This window comes from Plasmodium knowlesi (assembly GCF_000006355.2).
Source record: "Plasmodium knowlesi strain H genome assembly, chromosome: 11".
Classification (NCBI taxonomy): domain Eukaryota; phylum Apicomplexa; class Aconoidasida; order Haemosporida; family Plasmodiidae; genus Plasmodium; species Plasmodium knowlesi.
The window spans coordinates 320475-340335 of record NC_011912.2 but is presented as its reverse complement, the minus strand read 5'-3'; the positions used below and the strand labels follow the sequence as shown (position 1 = coordinate 340335).

General features: G+C 38.3%; 6 protein-coding genes across 6 annotated transcripts; 4 read left to right on the top strand and 2 right to left on the bottom strand.

Moving 5' to 3' along the window:
* Positions 1-42: 42 nt before the first annotated feature.
* PKNH_1108400 (conserved Plasmodium protein, unknown function) lies at positions 43-4613 on the top strand (the record flags this gene model as incomplete). The annotated part of the gene is made up of 2 exons (XM_002261224.1): positions 43-3206; positions 3422-4613. 2 exons carry the CDS (start codon positions 43-45, stop codon positions 4611-4613), a joined length of 4356 nt encoding a protein of 1451 aa, XP_002261260.1.
* A 517-nt stretch (positions 4614-5130) lies between these two features.
* Positions 5131-8355, top strand: PKNH_1108300 (conserved Plasmodium protein, unknown function; the record flags this gene model as incomplete). Its single annotated transcript, XM_002261223.1, has 1 exon — positions 5131-8355. The coding sequence occupies one exon, from the start codon at positions 5131-5133 to the stop codon at positions 8353-8355; it is 3225 nt and encodes a 1074-aa protein (XP_002261259.1).
* Positions 8356-9131: 776 nt separating this feature from the next.
* On the top strand, positions 9132-12543 carry PKNH_1108200 (conserved Plasmodium protein, unknown function; the record flags this gene model as incomplete). The annotated part of the gene is made up of 2 exons (XM_002261222.1): positions 9132-11991; positions 12335-12543. 2 exons carry the CDS (start codon positions 9132-9134, stop codon positions 12541-12543), a joined length of 3069 nt encoding a protein of 1022 aa, XP_002261258.1.
* A 41-nt stretch (positions 12544-12584) lies between these two features.
* Positions 12585-14352, bottom strand: PKNH_1108100 (bifunctional polynucleotide phosphatase/kinase, putative; the record flags this gene model as incomplete). The annotated part of the gene is made up of 2 exons (XM_002261221.1): positions 12585-14045; positions 14299-14352. 2 exons carry the CDS (start codon positions 14350-14352, stop codon positions 12585-12587), a joined length of 1515 nt encoding a protein of 504 aa, XP_002261257.1.
* An 824-nt stretch (positions 14353-15176) lies between these two features.
* On the top strand, positions 15177-16123 carry PKNH_1108000 (50S ribosomal protein L9, mitochondrial, putative; the record flags this gene model as incomplete). The annotated part of the gene is made up of 2 exons (XM_002261220.1): positions 15177-15865; positions 16066-16123. 2 exons carry the CDS (start codon positions 15177-15179, stop codon positions 16121-16123), a joined length of 747 nt encoding a protein of 248 aa, XP_002261256.1.
* A 540-nt stretch (positions 16124-16663) lies between these two features.
* PKNH_1107900 (polyubiquitin binding protein, putative) lies at positions 16664-19523 on the bottom strand (the record flags this gene model as incomplete). The annotated part of the gene is made up of 2 exons (XM_002261219.2): positions 16664-19317; positions 19517-19523. The coding sequence occupies 2 exons, from the start codon at positions 19521-19523 to the stop codon at positions 16664-16666; spliced, it is 2661 nt and encodes an 886-aa protein (XP_002261255.2).
* Positions 19524-19861: the final 338 nt, after the last annotated feature.

The window sequence follows — 19861 nt, the reverse complement described above, 5'->3', positions numbered from 1 at the left end:
GAATGCTGACATTCTAACATACTGATCTGCCGTGGAACGATGATGCAGAGCTCAAGGGATCCCTTGTGCGACGCAAACGACGTGCATTCAGTGGGAAAAAACCTGGGAATTATGAAAAGGAATTCGCTCCACATTTTTGGGACACACAGTGAGCAGTCCGATAGCAAGAAGAAGCAAGTCTACTCTAGGGTCTTACAGGCGGATAGACAGTACAACAAAGAAATTTTTCACAAAATGAAGGATTTTTACAGAATTAATGAGAGGACTAGTTTGAGTTGCGATAGCAGCCCAGCTAGCAGCTCCAACGATGTTCAAAAAAAAACGAAAGGGGAAAATCCGAGTGGCGAAAAAATGAAAGGGGAAGGAGAAAAGGCGAAGAATGACTTGGTAGATGAAAAATTGGAAAAAAATATTGGAAAACCTTTCATCAAGAAAAGGAAAAAGCTGTTACACGAAATGACATGTGTCCCATCGGAGAGTAATTCGAAAAGTAAGCGCCAAGTTGGAAGAGGAACGGATGGAAAGGAGCCCATTGAAAGTGATCATAATGAGCGGGATAATAAGACGTTTTCACCAGAAGAAGTTACCTGCAGAGAAGATCTTCCTACACGTAATTTAGTTCAAAGAGAGGACAAAGTGGATGATTCAAAGGAGGTAATAGAACAAGATGGAAGACAAGCTGATCCTGTTGTTAACAGGAGAAGTGATACTTCTTCGCCTTTGAATGAATACACAGAGGGAGCAGGCAATAAAGAGGGAAACGAATTAAACGGCGGCTGCACCATTCGGGAAGAAAAAATTAGTGGTCAAATTAGTTTTGGTGGACAGATAATTACTCCTTATGGGAATTATAAAGATGAGTTATGTCACGTCTACTGCAACAATTTAGAAGTAGGAAGTGGAAGAAAGAGTGGGGACCATATCGCTGTACCGAAAAAAAGACTTACTTCTGTAGCATCAGATAAGGAAAATGGGGAAAATAAAAAAGATGAGTTAGCCACTGTAGATTCTTATGATGGTCAAAGGGAAAATATGCCAATTAAGCGTAGTCACTGTTCTGGTGAAGATAAAGCGAGTATCAACACTGCAAGCTGTGAGGAGCAAATGAATGAAAAAACGGAGTCAAAAGAGAAGAGGAATTCAAACATAGGTTGTGCTAATGGTAGCAGTGAAGCCACGTTCAGAAAGACCCTTAAACGTGTACTCAACGGGAGTAACAGCATTGTGAAAAATAGTATTGTCGAGAAAAAGAAAAAGATTAGGAGCATTCACAACGAAATTTTGAGTCTCATTAGTGCGGATAGCCTTGCAAGCAAAGGAGAGTTGATGAACTGCGGAATTAATTCTCTAGGCAGAAATGATGTAACAGTTGATGAAGGAAGTCAAAGGGAGAAGCAATTACACACAGAAGTAAATGAAAAAGAAGGAAAAGAGGGATATCTACAGATAGACAACCAAACTGGCATGATCGAGGAGTATCCGCTTATCAGCCCATCTGAAGAAAGGATCATTTTAGAAGAGTACAAATTAGTATCCTGCGATGAAAGGGGATCACTCAAAAAAGGGGTATACCAAGTGGATTACGAAAATGATGGTAGTGTGCAGAGCAAAGGTGTTGCAGTGTATCACAAAAAGGATAGACTTATAGAAAAGTGTATAAATGGATACAGATCAAAAAATGAAAGTAAAAATTGTGTGAAGATGCCTCAGAAGGGAGGTAATTACAAGGAGAACCCCCCCCGCGGAGGGAGAATCTCGTGGAAGCCACAACCAAGGAGAAGCCTATTAAAAAAGGTAAAGCTAATATACGAGAGGGAAAAAAAAACATTGGAGATAAATCGAAAATATCTGAATAAGTATGGTTACTTTAAAGTAATTTTGAGTACATACACTAGAAATGATCTTCTGAAGATGAACGAGCATGGCGTTGATTTTGGCTTGTCAAGGATTTTGTTCTCACATGATATCATAAAGAAAATTAACCGAATAAACTTCAAGACAGTTATAAAAGCTCTTGATTTTTACGGCTACGTGTACGACAATACATTTTTAAAAAGGTTATCTAATAAGGTCACTATGAACGAATGGCTATGTAATGCCATTTTTTTTCAAAAAATATTTACAACCAAGATACTCAATGTGGGAATATTCTTTGACCTTGTGTATCATTTCTTGTATTTGAATCCGGCCTTTATATATTTTTTCTTTAGCAAAAATGGCGGAAACTATGTAAAAAAATTTTCTCTATATGACAGATATAAGGCACTCAGATTAGTGAACAAGGTTGTTGCTCAGTTGAAAATTATTAGGCCCTCTACGGACTCGGTGGTGAATTTTCTATTTGGATTTTTTTCAAATACAAAGGATGGAGAAGAAGCAAAAAAGGGTGGTAGGAAGAAGGCCTTACATGGGGATGAACCCAGAAAAAAGGGCAACTCGGCGGATGTGGCTGTGAAGGATGTGGCTGTGAAGGATATGACCGTGAAGAATGTGACCGTGAAGGATGTGACCATGGCAGAATGGGAGGCCCTCATTAACCAAAATAACCATTTAAGGAGGAAGCCCAAAGGAGGGAAGGAAAATACCCACGTTTATATAAAGAATACCAAGTTTAAAAAAATAGGGCTACGAAATATTTTAAACAAAATTTGGGAAAAGACAAATTTGTACGTAAAGGAGGAAGTGTATTATGGGAATAACTTTACCGTTAGAAAAAAATTAAGAGAAAATAGAGCCCATTATTTGAACATGTTGAATAATCTTTTATTTGATTCTAATGGTACGACGAGTACGTATGGGTCTTATTCATTTGGGGATGATCAGGATGAGGAAGGGGAGCCGGGTTACAGTTTGGACAAATCAGGACAAATTAACTTTGGAATTAACGAGAAAATGAGTGATTCCCTCCATCAGAGCAGGTACCATCTGTGGAGGTATCCATATGGCGGTGAGAACTCAGACGGGGTTGATAATGTAGATGGTGGTGATAATGTAGACGGGGTTGATAATGCAAATGGTGGTGATAATGTAGATGGTGCTGATAATGTAGATGGTGGTGATAATATAGACGGGGTTGATAATGCAGATGTTCGTGACAACGTGATTAGCTGCGACGAAAGAAGAGCCACCAAAACGTTTCACTCCCTGGACTGTGTGCCCAACATATCCTTCGATTTGTTCTCCCAGGAGGGGGACTCCTTTCAAAGGTGAGAAGTGGGGCGAAAATGGGCAAATATATTGATGGTCAGGGTCGACAGGAAGAAGGCTTCATAGACAAATGCCTTTTGAGTGTTTTCACATGGATGTGCACGCATATGCATATGATGGTGGGTACCACATCATAACTGTGGTTCATCCGCCAAATGTGACGAACAAATGCATTTCCATTTTTTCTTTTCCTCATTTTTGAAACCTCCCGCAGGGAAGATTCGTATCTAACCCTATGTTTCAAGGAGGAAGAAAAATGTGACACAGAGAAGTATGTTAAGGACCTTACCTACCTAGGAATAAGAGTTAGCTATAAGGAAAACAAAATAAACTACTACAACTGTTTTGATGTGAATTTGAAGGTGTACCTAGAGGAATGTCTGTTGGCTGATGTGAAATATAATATTTCCAAGGAGGGTGATTACACATCTGCTTTTTTTCCTGTGTGGCCCCACAACCCTGATTACTTTGGTTACCAAATAGGGACAAACATAAAGAAGGAGATGAACAAAATTAGGAAAAGCCTTGTAATGAAAGAGAGAGGGGAAATGGGAAAAAAATCCACCGCAATTGTCCTTAGCCGAATGAATAGTAAAGCGACAAAGTGTGGTGAATATGGCACCAAAGGTACAATGCACGAAGAAAAAAAAAAAAAAAAATTCCTTTTTTCTAAGCTACACTGTGGGCTGAATAGTGCAAAGAAGAACTCACATAGAAGAGACAGCCAAGAGTGGAAGGAAGATAAGATTCGAAATGTTGATCATATGAAAATAAAGGATTGTTGTTTTGTGTTAAGTGTAAAAATATATCCCATGCGCACTTTAGCATTGTACATTTTGTATAATGCCTTATACGAAGATAACAACACAAAGTTTGTGGAGCTCTACTCTAGTAGCTTAAACAAAGAAACGAAGGAATGGCTACTCCTCTTTCTTCTTCCTAACTTTGTAAATAAATGCATACATAAAGTTACGTACCCCTTAAAATTGACAAAAAATATTTTCTCCGAATCGAATGAATTTTATGAAGACTTTTTCTCCAATGAATATTTAAAAATTAATGACATCGAGAAAATTATTATATATACAAAAAATAACAGCGATGACGATATGGAGATATGTCCCTTTTCCTTTTGCTACTTGTGGTTAAAATTTACCAAGTACAGAATTGATAGATGGATTAGCTCCAAAATTAATGAAGTTCTTTTTACATTTCCTTTTGCGAATTTTTTGCTCAGTAAATATTTTTCCAATTTCATTTTATTCATTCAGTTATTTCATACGTGCCTGGATATAGATCATATGTATCTCTGTAAGTCTCACTTTTACGTTTCTCTCAAGCATAATTTGTCCTTTCTGCACGAATCCCTCGTTAACGTTCTGTTTTCCCCGCCCCAGAGGTGGTAAAAAAAAGGAGGCTGAACGGAGGGTTTAGGGTTAATAAAACAGGTTCTGTTTCCATGTGTATGTCTGTGCGCGTGTGTGGTATTTTGTGTAGCTATATATGTTTCTGTTTGTACGTTGTTTTCGTTCTTTTTTTATGTTTGTCCCATTTGTGGGTGAGTTTCTGTGGGGTTCATTTTTAGATTTCTTCTTTTTTTTTTTTTGTTTTTTTTTTCCTGTGCATCTTGCCAATCCTTTGAGGGGTACCTACTTCGACGCTGTACCTTTACAAACATTTTTGCGAAAAAAAGAGATTTGTTAGAAAACTTTGAGCAGGGGGTGAAAGCAACCTGAACGAACAACAGAATGTGAAAAAGAAGAAAAAACACCATTTCGAAGTAATTTTTTTTTCCCGCTCTCCTGATGTGAAGGGTGGGGTATAGTTAGGATGAACCAACCATACTGCGGCGCTGACATCACGCTAGCAACTGTCATATCCAAGTTGGTGGTACCAACAGATTGATGAACTCGTTTTCTTTAAATGAACACAAAAAGGAGGAAGCGTGAAGGAAATTATCATGAGGAAATATATACGTATAAAAATGACGAAAAGTATGACGAAGAATTCTTAGATATAGATAATAACGTACTAAGGGTGTGCGATAAAAATGGGGGGATACTTCGCCAACTAAATATATTTTCCCGTGGGGGGGTAAGCAAAAAAGTGACTAAAAGGAAAGGGAGAAGTCGCGCGAAGAGGATAACTACGAACATTGTGAATGACATAAGGTTCATGGACATATTGCTATGTGGGGATAAGGATAGCGGAAAGACCACATTTTTGAATTGTATAAGTTGCGTGGAGAGCTTTAAATGGGGGCGTACTGACTTAAACCGTGACGAGAATGGCGATAACGGTGGGGATTACATGGCCACCACCTCGCAGAAGAACAAACAAATCGTGTGGAATTACAACAGGTTGGAACTTCTGTCCTACATCCCTATTATTTTCTCCAAACTGACGAATAGAAATTACGATGCTCTGAGAAAAACGTTTAAAAGAAATTTTTTAGACACGGATATATGCCAAGCTTCTATTTTCTTAACTTGGGATGACTTGCAGTTTATTAATTACGAGTTTGGTTTAGGGGAAGGATTAGGGGTTGATCATTTTGATTACTTGAAGATAAATTTCTGTGAGTACGGGGATGATTTGTTTCGCAAAATAAGGGCGTACTTGGAGATGTGTGACAATGTACGCGTGGGGAGTGAAGCGGCGAGAAGCGGAAGTGAGGTGTATCCGGCGGAGGGTACGAAGTGGTCCCCTAGTTATCCCAAAGATGAAACAAACTCTAGCACAGTCATGAACATTGTAGAGGGCGCTATTCTACGAATTCAAGAAACAAAGTACATAAGTTATTTCATCAATTTGAGGAGGTCATTCCTTTTGATGAAGTCTACTGTTCGCCTGTATAGAATTTTAATGGGGAAGAGGAATAGGAGTAGGAGAGAAAAAACAATGAACATTGACATCAGGGAAGGGGGAAAGGAAGTTTCCAATAATAGTACATTTCTCTACAGAGCTCTGAACACAATGAAATGTACATTTAAGAGGATAAATAGCAACCCACGCAAGTCACTTTTTAGGAAAAAAAAAAAATTATTCATCACGATAAATGAGGAACATATTATGAACACTTTTGTATATTTAAACATTATAAAAAAATTGAATAACTATGATAGGAAAGACGTTCTTTTTGTGGCTAGCCGAGCATTCGACTTTGAGAAACTCAGCAAAAGGTTCCATATATATTTTAATTTGAGTCACAATATGGAGGTTTTCAATTCTGCATTTAGGAATAGCATTAATCGCAGTAAGGGTAGTACATATTGTAGTGGTAGCAGTGAGTATACCATCCTCCAAGACGATATATACTACCTTTTAAAAAAATGTGTCATTGGAAAATGGAAAGTTTGTAAAAGAAAAGCGAAAAGAATAAACAAAAAGTGCAATGAAAAAAAGAGTGATGTAATTTTTAAATATCTTTCGGAAAAGAAATTACAACTGAGGAGGGATAGACACAAGACGAAATGTAAGCGCAATAGCGGGAGGAGGGAGGTTCAATATAACATCGGTGGTGCGGAACATGGAGAAAGTAATAATAATGATTGGTGTGAATATACTTATGGGAGGAAAAACAAAAAAATAGAAGGGAAGACGGATGATTTTTCCTTTTTATTAGCAGAAAGACGGGAGGTAGCGAATTTCTTTAAAAAGTTCTATGACGAATACATTTACAGAAACCAAAATCGAGCATATGTAAAGAATTTGGTGAAGGAAAATTTCGACATTTGTTTTTTGTTTATCAAGTTTTGCTTCTACCATATTTATGGCCCTCAACGGACGGAAGAAGAAAATTGCGTGAACATGAGGAAGCTGAATATATACAAATTTGTCTACCTAAAACAGATTGAAATGATTCGAAAGGAAAACAATCTTTCGCATTACAACATTTGTGTCCCGTCATGTGTGTACGTTTTTACTAATTTGCTAAAAATGAATTATCAGGGTACTCCCTTTCTATCGCTACGGGAGCATAAAATTTCTTCCCTAATGAAGTACCTTTTTTACGCTGTAATCCATTACAAACTGAGGAAAAGAAGCTACGATTTCTACAGGCGGGGTAAAATTGGAGCAAACCACATCTGCTACTTTTCTCGTGCAGTTATAATTAACTCACTGATTGATCTGATTGAAAGTAGGAGGGGGGAGGGGGAGGTAATTTCCCACTATGCTAATTTGGGAAAAACAAAATCAGAGAGCCATAAACAAAAAGATGCATTGTTATTGCCACTCCATTGGAAGCATCGAAGGAACAGAAAAATTTTAAAAAATTTACTTAAGAGCATGGAGATGCATATGCATATGCAACCGTTTACCATTATAAATAGTATAAAATCTAACTGGACATATTTTAAAAAGTATATGATTCAGTCAAGCATGTGTTCGTACTACAGTGGGGATACTTACGTATACCCTGATGTGACCTTCGCGCTTGTACTAAAATTTAAGGCACTTCACCGGCGCGGGCGCATTCGCAATGGAGAGACAATACCGGTAGCAGAATCAGAAGTAAAAACCGATGGAGACATGGACGAGGATGAAGCCAGCTCAGGAACCCTCTCCGGAAAGAGCATTCACTTTGCGCCAGTAAATGATGGGGCCATTAAAAATAAGGTTCGGGGGAGGTCCATTTTGCACTTTCCCTTTTCACATAGGCTTCTAAAGTACTTCGTTGAAAACATACCCCCCAGGAGGAATGGCAAATGGAGCAATGCTAAATCTCACATCTTACTTGAGCTATTATGTAATCGTTTCTTTAAAGAACTAAAAAGGCTGTTAATGTACTACTACACAGGCGAAGAGATAAAACGTAGAACAGAAATCAAGCACATTTTTATTTTATTAAATTATGTTATGGATATTTATTACCTCATGGGGTATGAAAATATGTGCTCTTATGTGGCCAAACATGGAGACTTTGCCCTCACCCACGATTTACACGCTTCGGGTGATTTCAGGGGAGGTAATTCTTTTGAGAGGAAAAGAAGAGTCACCTTTCACCTGTACCAAAATTGTGTACTTTTTAATGGAGCCTATTTTCTGTGGGAAGAAATGAAATATGGGGGGAAGAATAGCTCGATGCGTAGGCACCTCTCTCATTGGAAGGAGGATTTGTTTTTTTCAGTGAGTTTGGCGGAGTGACCCGAACGTGAGTCACCAGTTTTGCACGCCAGTCAAAAAAAAAAAAAAAAAAAGGATCCGTATGCTTCATTGGCGCAATTTTATACATGCACATGCAAATGTACGAAGCTGCAATGTGGGTTTCCTACTTTTTGTGCATTATGAGTAGAACAGAATAGGCTCCTAGCTTTATGGCTTACTTTTTAAGCGAATCTAAGGAGGGGTGTAAATTATAGAAAAACGGGGAAGGTACAGTCTGGGAAGAAATTTTCATTTTTACCCATGTGACGATAGATGAATGCTCTCAGTGGAGCAGTTTTTTTTTTTTTTTTTTTTTTTTTTTTTTTTTTTTTTTTTTATAGGAAAGGAAATTCACCCTCGTAGCAACTTGTTCACCATTTTTACCTTTTTTTCGTTTTATTATTATTATTTTATTTTTTTTTTTTCCGTTTTGACACACTCGTACGCGTAGTCGTACATGAGTATTGTATACATAAGGGAATAGGCGAACACGCACTCGCGGATTTTCCCACATGTGTCCTTTTGAACGAATTGGTCTCGCCTTGATCCGAGCTTCATCAGTGTAACTTGTCATCGCATAAAGCAACGGCACAGCGTATTACAAAAGCGTGTGTTCGGTTCTTCCATGGGTGAGTTTGCACACAGGAGGAAGGGCTGTTTTGTGGAAAAGTTGTTCCTTGCGCGTAGAATTACCCAAGGGGAAGTGATTTAAAAAGGAGCCAAGGAAGGAAAACGGGGAATAACGGGTGAGCACGTTAAGAGATATACATATATATATGCTGCTGGGAGAGACGGAACAGGGCAATATGGCCCACCAACTCCCAAAGGGGGATTTCCTAGACAGTAAAGAAGAAGGGTATAAGAAGACGAACCAGATCATGAACGATATTTTCCAACTAGAACTGAAAGACATACTAAAAGATGTTTCGAATGAAAAAAAAATAAACGACACGATAGATTTTGTAAATAACCAAATAAACACACTAAACAATTTTATCAATGAGATAGCTAAGGAGAAGTATGAGTACTTTTACAAATATATTGAGCAAATGAACAATGCGAGGAAATTAAAAAAATGGAGCTCCAACGATTTAGAGGATGTAGGGAGAGAATATAAAGCCAGTTACGAATCAGTGAGGGAGAAGAAGAACAAAGTTCTATCCTTAATTATCGAGAAAAGGTGTTTAATCGAAATTGAAAAAGTTTTAAAATTATACCAAGTTATCCATGTGGAGATAAAAAAAGTGTGTGATGAAATAAAAGAGAGCAACATTTGGGGGATCCTTCAAGCGGATGTGATTGATTTGGGTGTCTCAAAGAGAGAACCATTCCATGTACATGGCTTGCGTCAAGGTACCTTCCACAGGAGTGGCGGGGAGGGGAAGTACCCCAGTCTCCTGACCAACTCCGACTTTAATAACATGGAGAATTACTTAAAACGGATAAGCAGTATAAAACGGTTCATTTCACAACATGGTGTGCAAAATATATCCATCGTGGCGCTAAAGGTAAGAAGGATGAAGGCATATGAGGATGCCATAATAAGTGTGTTCGTGCAGTATTTATCTGCCAATTTTTTTAAGGACGAAAATTACGAGAGGAAAGTGAAGCATTGTTTAAATGCGTTTAAAAATGTACATGCCGAAAAAGAGTGTTTAAAAAAAGTAATAAACAACAAAATTGAGGAAGCCAATACGCACATTTTGAAAATAAAAAATGGGGGGGAAAACGGGAAAACAAATTTATACAAACTTCTGGAAAATTGTAAAGATGGCATCGATCAGATGAACTACTTGAATGAAATTATTAAGGAGAATTACTACATGGAGGAGGAAATTCGAATGGAAAAATGGAAAAGGGAAAAAAAAACGAGTAAAAACGACAACAGTGATTTTAATACATGGGAGGGCACACACAAATGCAACACTGTACATGTGTACACAGAATTTTATCTGCCATACGTTAACTTACTAATAAGAAGTAAAATAAACCAACTGGTGAGGAAGGAAGACATGCTATTTGTTCTAAATTTAGTAGGAGAATTTGTATACATTGTCCAGAAGAAGATTGATATGAAGGGACACGAAAAAAAAGATATCCTTTTAAATTTATTCAGCAAAGAATACGAAGAAATAACTTTCTCTTCCATGAACAAACTTATCAACCTAGTGGAATATTTATTCCAGAAAGGAAACATAAGAAGTGCCATGGAGTACGAAAATTATTACAATTTTCCTACAATTTTTGATATTAAAAATTATGTACAGGCATTTTTTAAAGAACTTTTTACGCACATTTATTATCCACACATTTTTCGAAAAATCATCGTTTCTTGTAACAATTCTCTCCTTCTCCTGAGTAACAATTTGAATAACTTGAAGCAAAATGTTAATGTGCTTATCGAAATGGACATGGAAAGTAAATTTGTAAGGATTGATTATGTTCCGAAGAAGCTGAAATATAATTTGGAGCTTTATCTTATTAGCAGACAGCTTCTGCGATATTTAATTTGTTCTTTGGCCAGAATGAGGACGAAAATTGTGCAGATAAAAATGGATACTTACCGGCAGGGGGCCTTTCAATATGGGGGTGAAGCGTCCACTCACATGAACCTTTTTGCCGACAGTTCGGTAGCGCTGGAAAATGATGACCCCCCAAAGAGTGACTCTCAAGGGAAGGATTTCATCAGCCTCCCCTTTGAAGAATCAGTTGAGGAATTTTTCAACTCACAAGATCATTTAAATAATTACTTTGGAGATGCTGTGGTATCCCCTCATGATGGCGTAAATGATGATTTTATGGAATGGGAAAATCAGGGAGAAAAAAAAGAAAAGACAAAAAAAAAAGAGGCACAAGTGAATTTGTCGTTTGAAAGGAAGGACCAGAAGGAGGAAAGCGATGTATGTGGTAAAGCAAATGAACCCAGTGGTTTTTGTCAAAATGGGACCGAACAAACGAGAAAATGGGTTGGAAAAAACGTGGGGATGTTCCAAATTAGCCTCTTTAGTGATGCGAAATTTAACTCTTTTCATTTAAATGATTCATATAACATTAGTGATGATGACGGGAAATACGAAATTACTCCCTTTTTCATTAAGGAGAAAGAAAATAGGAAAAAAAATTATTTCGATTTAATCGAATTAGAAAAAGGATTATGTGAGTTGAATAATGTTGTTAATTCGTGTATTTACGAATGCCTTGAGCCATTTGAGAAGAAATCTTTTTGGTACTTTAAAAATAATTGTAGCGCCCTGGGTACACCTGATGTCTTTTCCCTCTTCGATCAGTTATGCGTTAATTTTAACGAGAAAATAGTTCAGTGTGTACCGACATACGAGTGCACACACATGATAAAAAAACTGATTAACAGAACGCTCATTTATTTAATTGCTTTATCATGTTACTACTTAATTAGCGGCATGGATATGTATCTATTTAAGTATTACGAATCATTGCAGAAAATTGCCAATGACGCAACGGAGGCTTCTCTACATTTCGGTTACAAGTTGTGTACACTTTTTAAAAAGTCGATTGATATGAAGGCCGGGCGGGAGGCGTACGAAGACGTGCCGACGTTTTTCCTACCAGTGACATTCGTCATTTTCCACGGGGGCCGGACCATCGTGGACAGCTTGGGTGAGTCGTGAGGCAGTGTTCGCGTGTTACATCATCGTGTGGAGATGTTACTACACGTTAGAATCTCTGCATGAGGGAGTTTCCATCTGTTCGTTTCCATCTGTTCGTTTCCATCTGTTCGTTTCCATCTGTTCGTTTCCATCTGTTCGTTTCCATCTGTTCGTTTCCATCTGTTCGTTTCCATCTGTTCGTTTCCATCTGTTCGTTTCCATCTGTTCGTTTCCATCTGTTGGTTTCCATCTCTTCGCTTCCATCTCTTCGTTTCCATCTCTTCGCTTCCATGGCGAAGGAGTCCCCGCTCCGATCACTTATTTTCCTTCCGACGCATTTCCCTCCCTCTTAGGTATCACGGAGGATAAATTTATCAACATTCTGATCGACCACTTAAGGAATCCTATGCAGGGAATGGATGGGAAGGGTAGTAGCGGAAGCAGTCAGAACTTAAACTTCTTGGTTAACAAATTTGCCCAAAGTGTGGTAAAAAAAAATGAACAATGTGGACGGATAGCAAGTGGAGGGGAACGATGTAGAAGTGATAGACCCCACGTATAATGCGCACCAGACCCTTTTTTCCTTCGTGACCAGCCCAGTTGTTAGTACAAGTACGAAAAAAATAACTTTCGGCGCTCCTCGTTCTGTAAATCGGATGGCACAAAATGCTCATCATGCAGAGTTACGACTCTGTCAAAGTTTTCACTTTCAGAGGGTACTTCTACATATTTATAAAAGGAGTGAATGGCAATGGTCGGAACTTCGTGCATAATATTTTCTTCATCGGTAATCATTTTGAAGTTGTTCAAGTGAAAAACCAACTCTTTGGAATATTGAAAGAAAATGGCGCTAACCTTTAAATTAGCATTTATTTTTTTTGCCTCAGAGATATAGATTAGCCTGTTTTTTACGTATATATTTGCGTTGTCCATTACAACATTTTTGCCGCTTGTAATGGATTGTCTGATGGTATCTATGCGTTTATTTTTTGTGCTCAGTTCCTCTAAATTTATGCTAACGAAGTCTGCGAAATATTTTTTGCAAATGGAAGTTTTTCCGCAGCCCGGGGGGCCAATTAGCAGCACCAAATATTGTTCACCCTGTGGCGGCGACTGTGGCAGATCATTTGGGGGGGAGGCGCCTTCATCTTGCGTTTCATTTTCCGTTCCATTTTCCGTTCCGTTTTCCGTTCCGTTTTTCGTTCCATTTTTTGTGCCAGTTTGTGTGTCAGCTTGTGTGTCAGTTTGTGGAGAGGCGGTTTCACCTTGTTTTCCATTTTGTGTTTCATTTTTTGGGGAGGAGGCTTCCTTTTGTTCGTGCCCTAGGTGCAGATCTGGTCGAAGCAAACGGCGCAAGTCACCCTGAGCGTCCTGCTCATTTGATTTTATATCCACATTTTTGAGCAAGGTGGACGGATTGAAGGAAAACTCTGTTGATATGTTATTTTTTATGTTTAGGAACAGTTCCTCAGGGGTGTAAAATGTAGCCTTTATATTCAGTGCAAATTTTAAATCGGTATCTGTGTAGTCCTTTTTCAACCTCTTGGCAATTTCGCCTATATTGATATTCACCTTATTTTGAGTATATACACACTTGAGGTGATTAATAAATTTTGTCTTAAAATTGTCATCATAAATTCTGTTGGCATTATCTCCTACATAAATAATTTCTTCAATTTTGGCTTTATTATTTTGCAGGGCAAAATTATACATGCCAATTCGTGGCTTCCTGTACTTGTCATTTTTTAATGCCAAGTAGCACTCCAAGGGGATCCCTATTTTGTCGATGACATCATCAACCCGGTTAACTATATTTAGAAGACTTATTTTCCCTGTGCTTACTCCCTTTTGATTGGAGAAAATAATTATTTTGTAATTTTCATTTCTTTTTTTTTTTATAAAATCGATTACGTCTGCGTAGAAAATGTAGTCGTGCTCGTTTTGAGCAGGCTTGAAGAAGGAGCGGGACAGGATTAGGGTGTTGTCCAGGTCGAAGGAAAATATCTTCTTGTAAACTTTGTCTTCCGCGTCTTTGACGATTCGGTAGAGCAGGCTGTCGTCTACCTAAGGGAGGGGGGAAACGACGTGTTATGAAGCGGTTTGTTATGAAGCGGTGTGTTATGAAGCGGTGTGTTATGAAGCGGTGTGTTATGAAGCGGTGTGTTATGAAGCGGTGTGTTATGAAGCGGTGTGTTATGAAGCGGTGTGTTATGAAGCGGTGTGTTATGAAGCGGTGTGTTATGAAGCGGTGTGTTATGAAGCGATATTTTAAAAAGCGCCAAAATGGAGAGGATATCCCTTTTAATATAAAATTTACCAAGTTCCACTTATCGTTGGGAAGTTCAAAATGGGAGAGGTGCCTCTTCCTCATTTTTTTTGTGAAGGTGCTTGGTTCTGAGGCAGGATTGTTGGCCTAGCGAGCAGGCGATGGAGAAGTAGCAGCAGGCGTGGCGCCAGTCTTCGTGTCGACCTTAGTGGTCGTCGCGGCTAGAATGAGAGGATATAAAAACTACGTCTCACATTCGAGCGCGTCAGTAGTTTGGTACAAAAAATAGCCAAGTGAAAGAAGCACTTAGTTGTGTAGTGCTGTTCTTCAAAAAAAAGGTGATATTTTTACGAGGCGGTAAAAAAGGGAGCCATTTTGTAATTCAATAGCTCCTCTCCACGCTCTTCTTTAAGCAAAAGTGTATATGTGCAGGTTCAGGTAGGTGGGTGGTGGGACCTCTTCATCAAATGTAGTGCGCCTTGCACAGAGGTGTGCCACATATCAACATGTGACGAAAAAAAAAAAAAAAAAAAAAAAAAAAAAGTATATGCTAATGCGCACGGGAGGGGGCACAATTTTTACCAGCTATGAATGGAGCGAGAATTATATTTTCTTCACCCATGTGCAGAAGTGATAGGATGATTGTCACACCTTCTTGACCAAGGCGAATGAGGAAAAGAGCCGCTTGAAGTTGCTAAAAAAAAAGAAAGAGGCTTTTCTTTCTTTCGTGGGAATAAAAAAATAAGCAGAATAAAGAGCAACTTGAACATAGGCATGTGTAGATGCGATGCCAACTAATTTGATAACCACCCTTTGAGAAACCTAAACAGGGAGAAGCAAAGTAAAGCAGAGGCCATCCAGAATGACCGCTTAATCATGATCATGTTAGAAACCCATTACTCCACTACAATCACCCCCCCCCTTGAAGAATGTTCAGAATATGCAGCGTGTTCAACCTACGAAGGGCACGCATGAGTACATACCTAAACTATAACAAGTACACCATAAAGAGAAAAACGTACATAGCATCTGTTGAAAATAAGTACACGTACATCGTTCTGCTAAACAACATAAGTCAAGTAGGTGAAAAGGGGGAGATTGTGAAGGTAAGGAGAGGAAGTGCAAGGAACTTAATAAAAGAAAGAAAAGCAGTATACGCTACGTATGAAAATGTAGACTACTATGCTGATAAAGAAAAATATAAAAGAACAGAACAAGTTGATATAAGAAAAGGGGCAGAAATAAAAGAAGATTTTGAAAAATATTTTACTCACTTGAAAAATATAAATGTGACTATCTATCTTGATGTGTACAAATACACCAATAACGTGTCCTATGGATTGTACGATTTTTTTAATTACATATCTTATAACTACCAAGTGGACTTAACTAGCCAAAATTTACATAAAATAAATTATTATAAGAATGAAGAAAACTACAAAAATAATATTTACGAACAGATTTACACAGACACATCTCATTACAACGATTTGATTGTTTTGAATAATTTGCTTTTTCGGCGCACAGGGATTTATATCATTCATTATTTCCTTTTTATGCCAAATGCCAAATTCTTAAACGAAATTGTATTCAGAATTTCCTCTCTGCAGGAATATGAGTAATGATTCATAATGCGGCCAGAATGGGACCTCACCGTCCAATGGACACAGCAGAGGGGGGGCGAAAGACAAATTTGTGTTACATAAAATTTCCCATCCCGCTTCGTTCCTACTAAATTACTTCACCCATGTGGTGTACCAATTGTATAATATCATTTTCGTACATTTCTCCTTCGTATTGTTTCTGCCCCTTTTTCAGGCTTCTAAAGGATGAGAAGAAGAACAAGAAGGCCGAAATAGTTTATCGGATAAATTAGCAACGTTGGCGGGGAAGAAGCGAAAAATATATATATATGTTCGCAACGCTGCACATTATTCTCTCCTTTTATCTAGACAGTGGAAGGGGAGTCTCCAATTCATTCGTCGAATTACTAACTCTTGGGTTATACCACTACGCATTTGAGGGGACCATAAAAAAAAAAAAAAAAAAAAAAAAAAAAAAGAAAGAAAGAGGCTATTTTGAGGGGAAAGGCGGGACAAATAAATGTGCAGTTTATGTGGAAACAGTTTTGCTTGTGAACTGTCCTCTTTGGAGATGATAATGGGGGAAAGAGTTGGTATTACAGTGGTCGGGTGGATGGGAAAATGCCAAGATGGGAAATCACACATGCGTGTGCGCAGCGGACGAGTGCAAAGAGAAGGGGTGATGAAGCCACAAGAGGAAGTTGTAGAGTGTACACATTGGAGCTGAAGGATGGGCACTTTGGAATGCGCATCGAAATGGGCAATGCCTTTTTTTGGGATACATGTCTAGCATCACTGCTGGTACTTCATCTGGAGGTGTACGTACTCCTGTGCTACGCCGAAAGGTCCTCCAAAATGGAGCCCACATTTTTGAACACCTTCTCATTCTGCTCATTCTTGTGCGGGAGGAGAGAATCCAATTTGTTTTTCATAAAATCAAGGGAGCCATACTTTTTCACAATTTCGTTAGTCTCCTTGGTATTCATTTCGTGGGATGTATGGAAACAAAGGGAAAAGGTGTAGAGGAGTTCGATGTCATTTATCTTGTGTTCAATTGAGTGCAAAACTTCGAACACTGATTTCCTCATCGCCTGATCATTATTTTCGTTCAGCGTTATTACATAATTGAAAAATATTTTCAGACACAATGTGTTAATGTTAAAATTGGTGGACTTCACCTCTGCTAATTGCTTGGCGACAAAATTAAACTTTTTGTACATGTAAAATCTTGGGGTGGATAAGTTAAACATATTTAAATAAAAGCGAAGGCAACAGAGAAGTAAGGAATCCAGTTTGTTCTCCTCATTTTCTTTCAACATTGACCAATTGGATATATAATAAGCAACACAATCGTACACCAACTTAAAGGCATTGAAGGCGTACTTATTATTATATAAAAAATCACAATTTTTATTTAAAACGAGAACTCTAAGGAGATCAATAACGGGGAATATATAACTAGGGGACCAATTGAATAGTTTCATAATAAGGTTAATATCTCCTGTGTTGAAATTGTATAGATTTTTTATATTCTTCTTGTACAGGTTAATAATGTTTGATAGAGAATTAATCTGTTCATTTGATAGTTTACATTTCTGCTCTTCTTCGCTTGCTTGGAGAGAATTAAATTCTTGTATTTTTTGAAAAATTTTATCTAGGGCAGATTTTTCCACTGTGAAAACGTTCAAAACGGTATTGAATTTTTTTGCACCATAAGGGGTACTACCATTATGAGTACCAAAAGAACTGTTTGTGGTGTTTATAGAAGAGGTAGATGTCCCTCCTTTGGATGCATAATTCTGGTTAATAAAATCGACGATAGGTTTTATCTGACTAGCGGAGAGACCTTCTCTTTTGCAAAACATTTCCGCTATAACGTGCACATTATCACTTGCATTGTAGGGAAGGAGCTTTATGTTTCCGTAGCCCGTGTCAATGGAAATTATTTCATCGTAATAACCCTGTTGAAACAGATTATCTCCGATGTAAAACTTTTTCTGTGATGTACTGTCGTCTACTACTTCGCCTATGAGTACCCACTCGTTGTTCTCATATTTGTACGCTTCATATTTTTTTTTATTTTTGAAAATTTTAACTTCTCCTTCCTTTCCTACGACACTTTTTATATTTTCCACACTGATTATATTTTTTGGATCATTTTCCCCTCCGGTAGAATTTGAATTTTCTCCATTGGGGTTTTCCTTCTTGTTTCGTTTATTGCACAGTTCAAGTACCTCCTTCGCTGCTTCTTCCGTCAACATGTGGTTCCTCTTTTTAGTATAGACCCTAATGTAGCTATCATTACAGGCGCAGGCGAGGTCCCCATTGCTAAGCACTTTTACACTCCACAGGGTGTCTGTTAGGTAAATAGTTTGTAAGCAGGAGTTATCCCTCCCCTGAGTCATTAGTGGAAGTTTATTTAAGATGGCTCCTCCTTCTGTGTCGTACTTTTTCATTAATTCGTAAATGTCTTTTATGCACCACACTTTGATACTCTTATCATCACCGCAGCTGTACATAATTTGTTCCTTTTCATTTACACACACGCAGAAGATAAAGCCTTGGTGGCCTTTGTACATTTTTAGCAAATTAAAATTGGAATCATATATATTAATGGTTTCATCATTAGAAAAGGTGATGGCATTTTTGTTGCCATTAAATAGTACTATGTCGCGGACACTATCACTGTGTATATTTTTAACTTCGTCTGTTTTTTCTCCTTGGCTATTCCACACGTTGATTATATTATTTTGTGAAATGGTGAGAATAAATTCGTTCAGACAATTAACGTACGTAGCGTATTTATGATTATTTAATATTTTGACTATGCTGTATGTGTATTTATTTCCACAGAGGGTGTTTTTTTCTTTATTAGCATTTTCACTGCTGGGGATGGAATTTTCCAAATGTTTACCTTTCACAAATTCGTCACCAATTTTGACGATCTGCCACATGATGACTTCACCGTTCCAGTCTGCACTTAGTAAAATATTCTCACTATATTCAACAATACTTGAGACACTGTTTTTATGTCCTTGTAGCATTAATTCTATGTAGCCGTTCAGGTTGAAGAGGTAGACACCTTTGTCACTCCCTCCGCTGTACACATATAAGTGGTCCTCCACGTTATGTGTGCACTTTTTTAACTCACTTATGCCTACGTACTTACTGTGTGTCAATGCGTAGACGAACCTTTCGTGTATTTCTATTTTCCTGTAAAGTTGGTAATTATCACTCAGATGGGATGGAAACGTTTCTACATCGTTGTATGGGCTTTCATCCGGGGGGAGAATTTCATCTGTAAGGATCTCCTCACCAGTCTTCTTTTTCCACACCATAATAGTTCCTGTCATGTCGGCACTAATTATATAGTCAAAAGTTAGTTGGCATTTTTCCAATTCGTCCAACTGGGTGTTATTAATGATACACATGCACCTTACTCCTTTGCTATGCCCGGCCAGTACGCCTCTCAGTTTGTATTCGGTGTCTGCAAACATGGGTAAGGAAACGGGACCATGGGTTGTGAAGACGAGAGGTGTTTTATGTGGGCATACGTGGAGACCCGACCACGGAGCGATGTGCACGCGATTGGCACAGCGGCCCAAGGCTGAACACACGCACGCATCACACGAACATGGACATGGGTGGAGGATATTTATCCACCTTATGTGAACCTACGAACTCACCTTCCATTGTTACTCAAAAGGGAAGATGTCGACGGGAGATTATTTAAAACAAAACTAGTTTGGATTATATTCGGGCAAACTGGCTCAGAAGGCATTTAGCCTTTATTTGGATGGTTCAGACCAAAAGGTGGTGGGGGGTACCCACGAGGGGGGATCAGAAAAACGCACAATGGCAAGATACCAATTATTATATATATATATATACATACATTTATATTTCCCCCTTCAGCCGTTTCTTGCGGAGCAGAAGTTAATTTCTCGCCTGGAGCGTCGAGTGTAATTCCCCGCGGAAAATGTATGCCCATTCGAAGTTGTCAGGGCAAATGTGTTTGGGGGGGAGGCTGG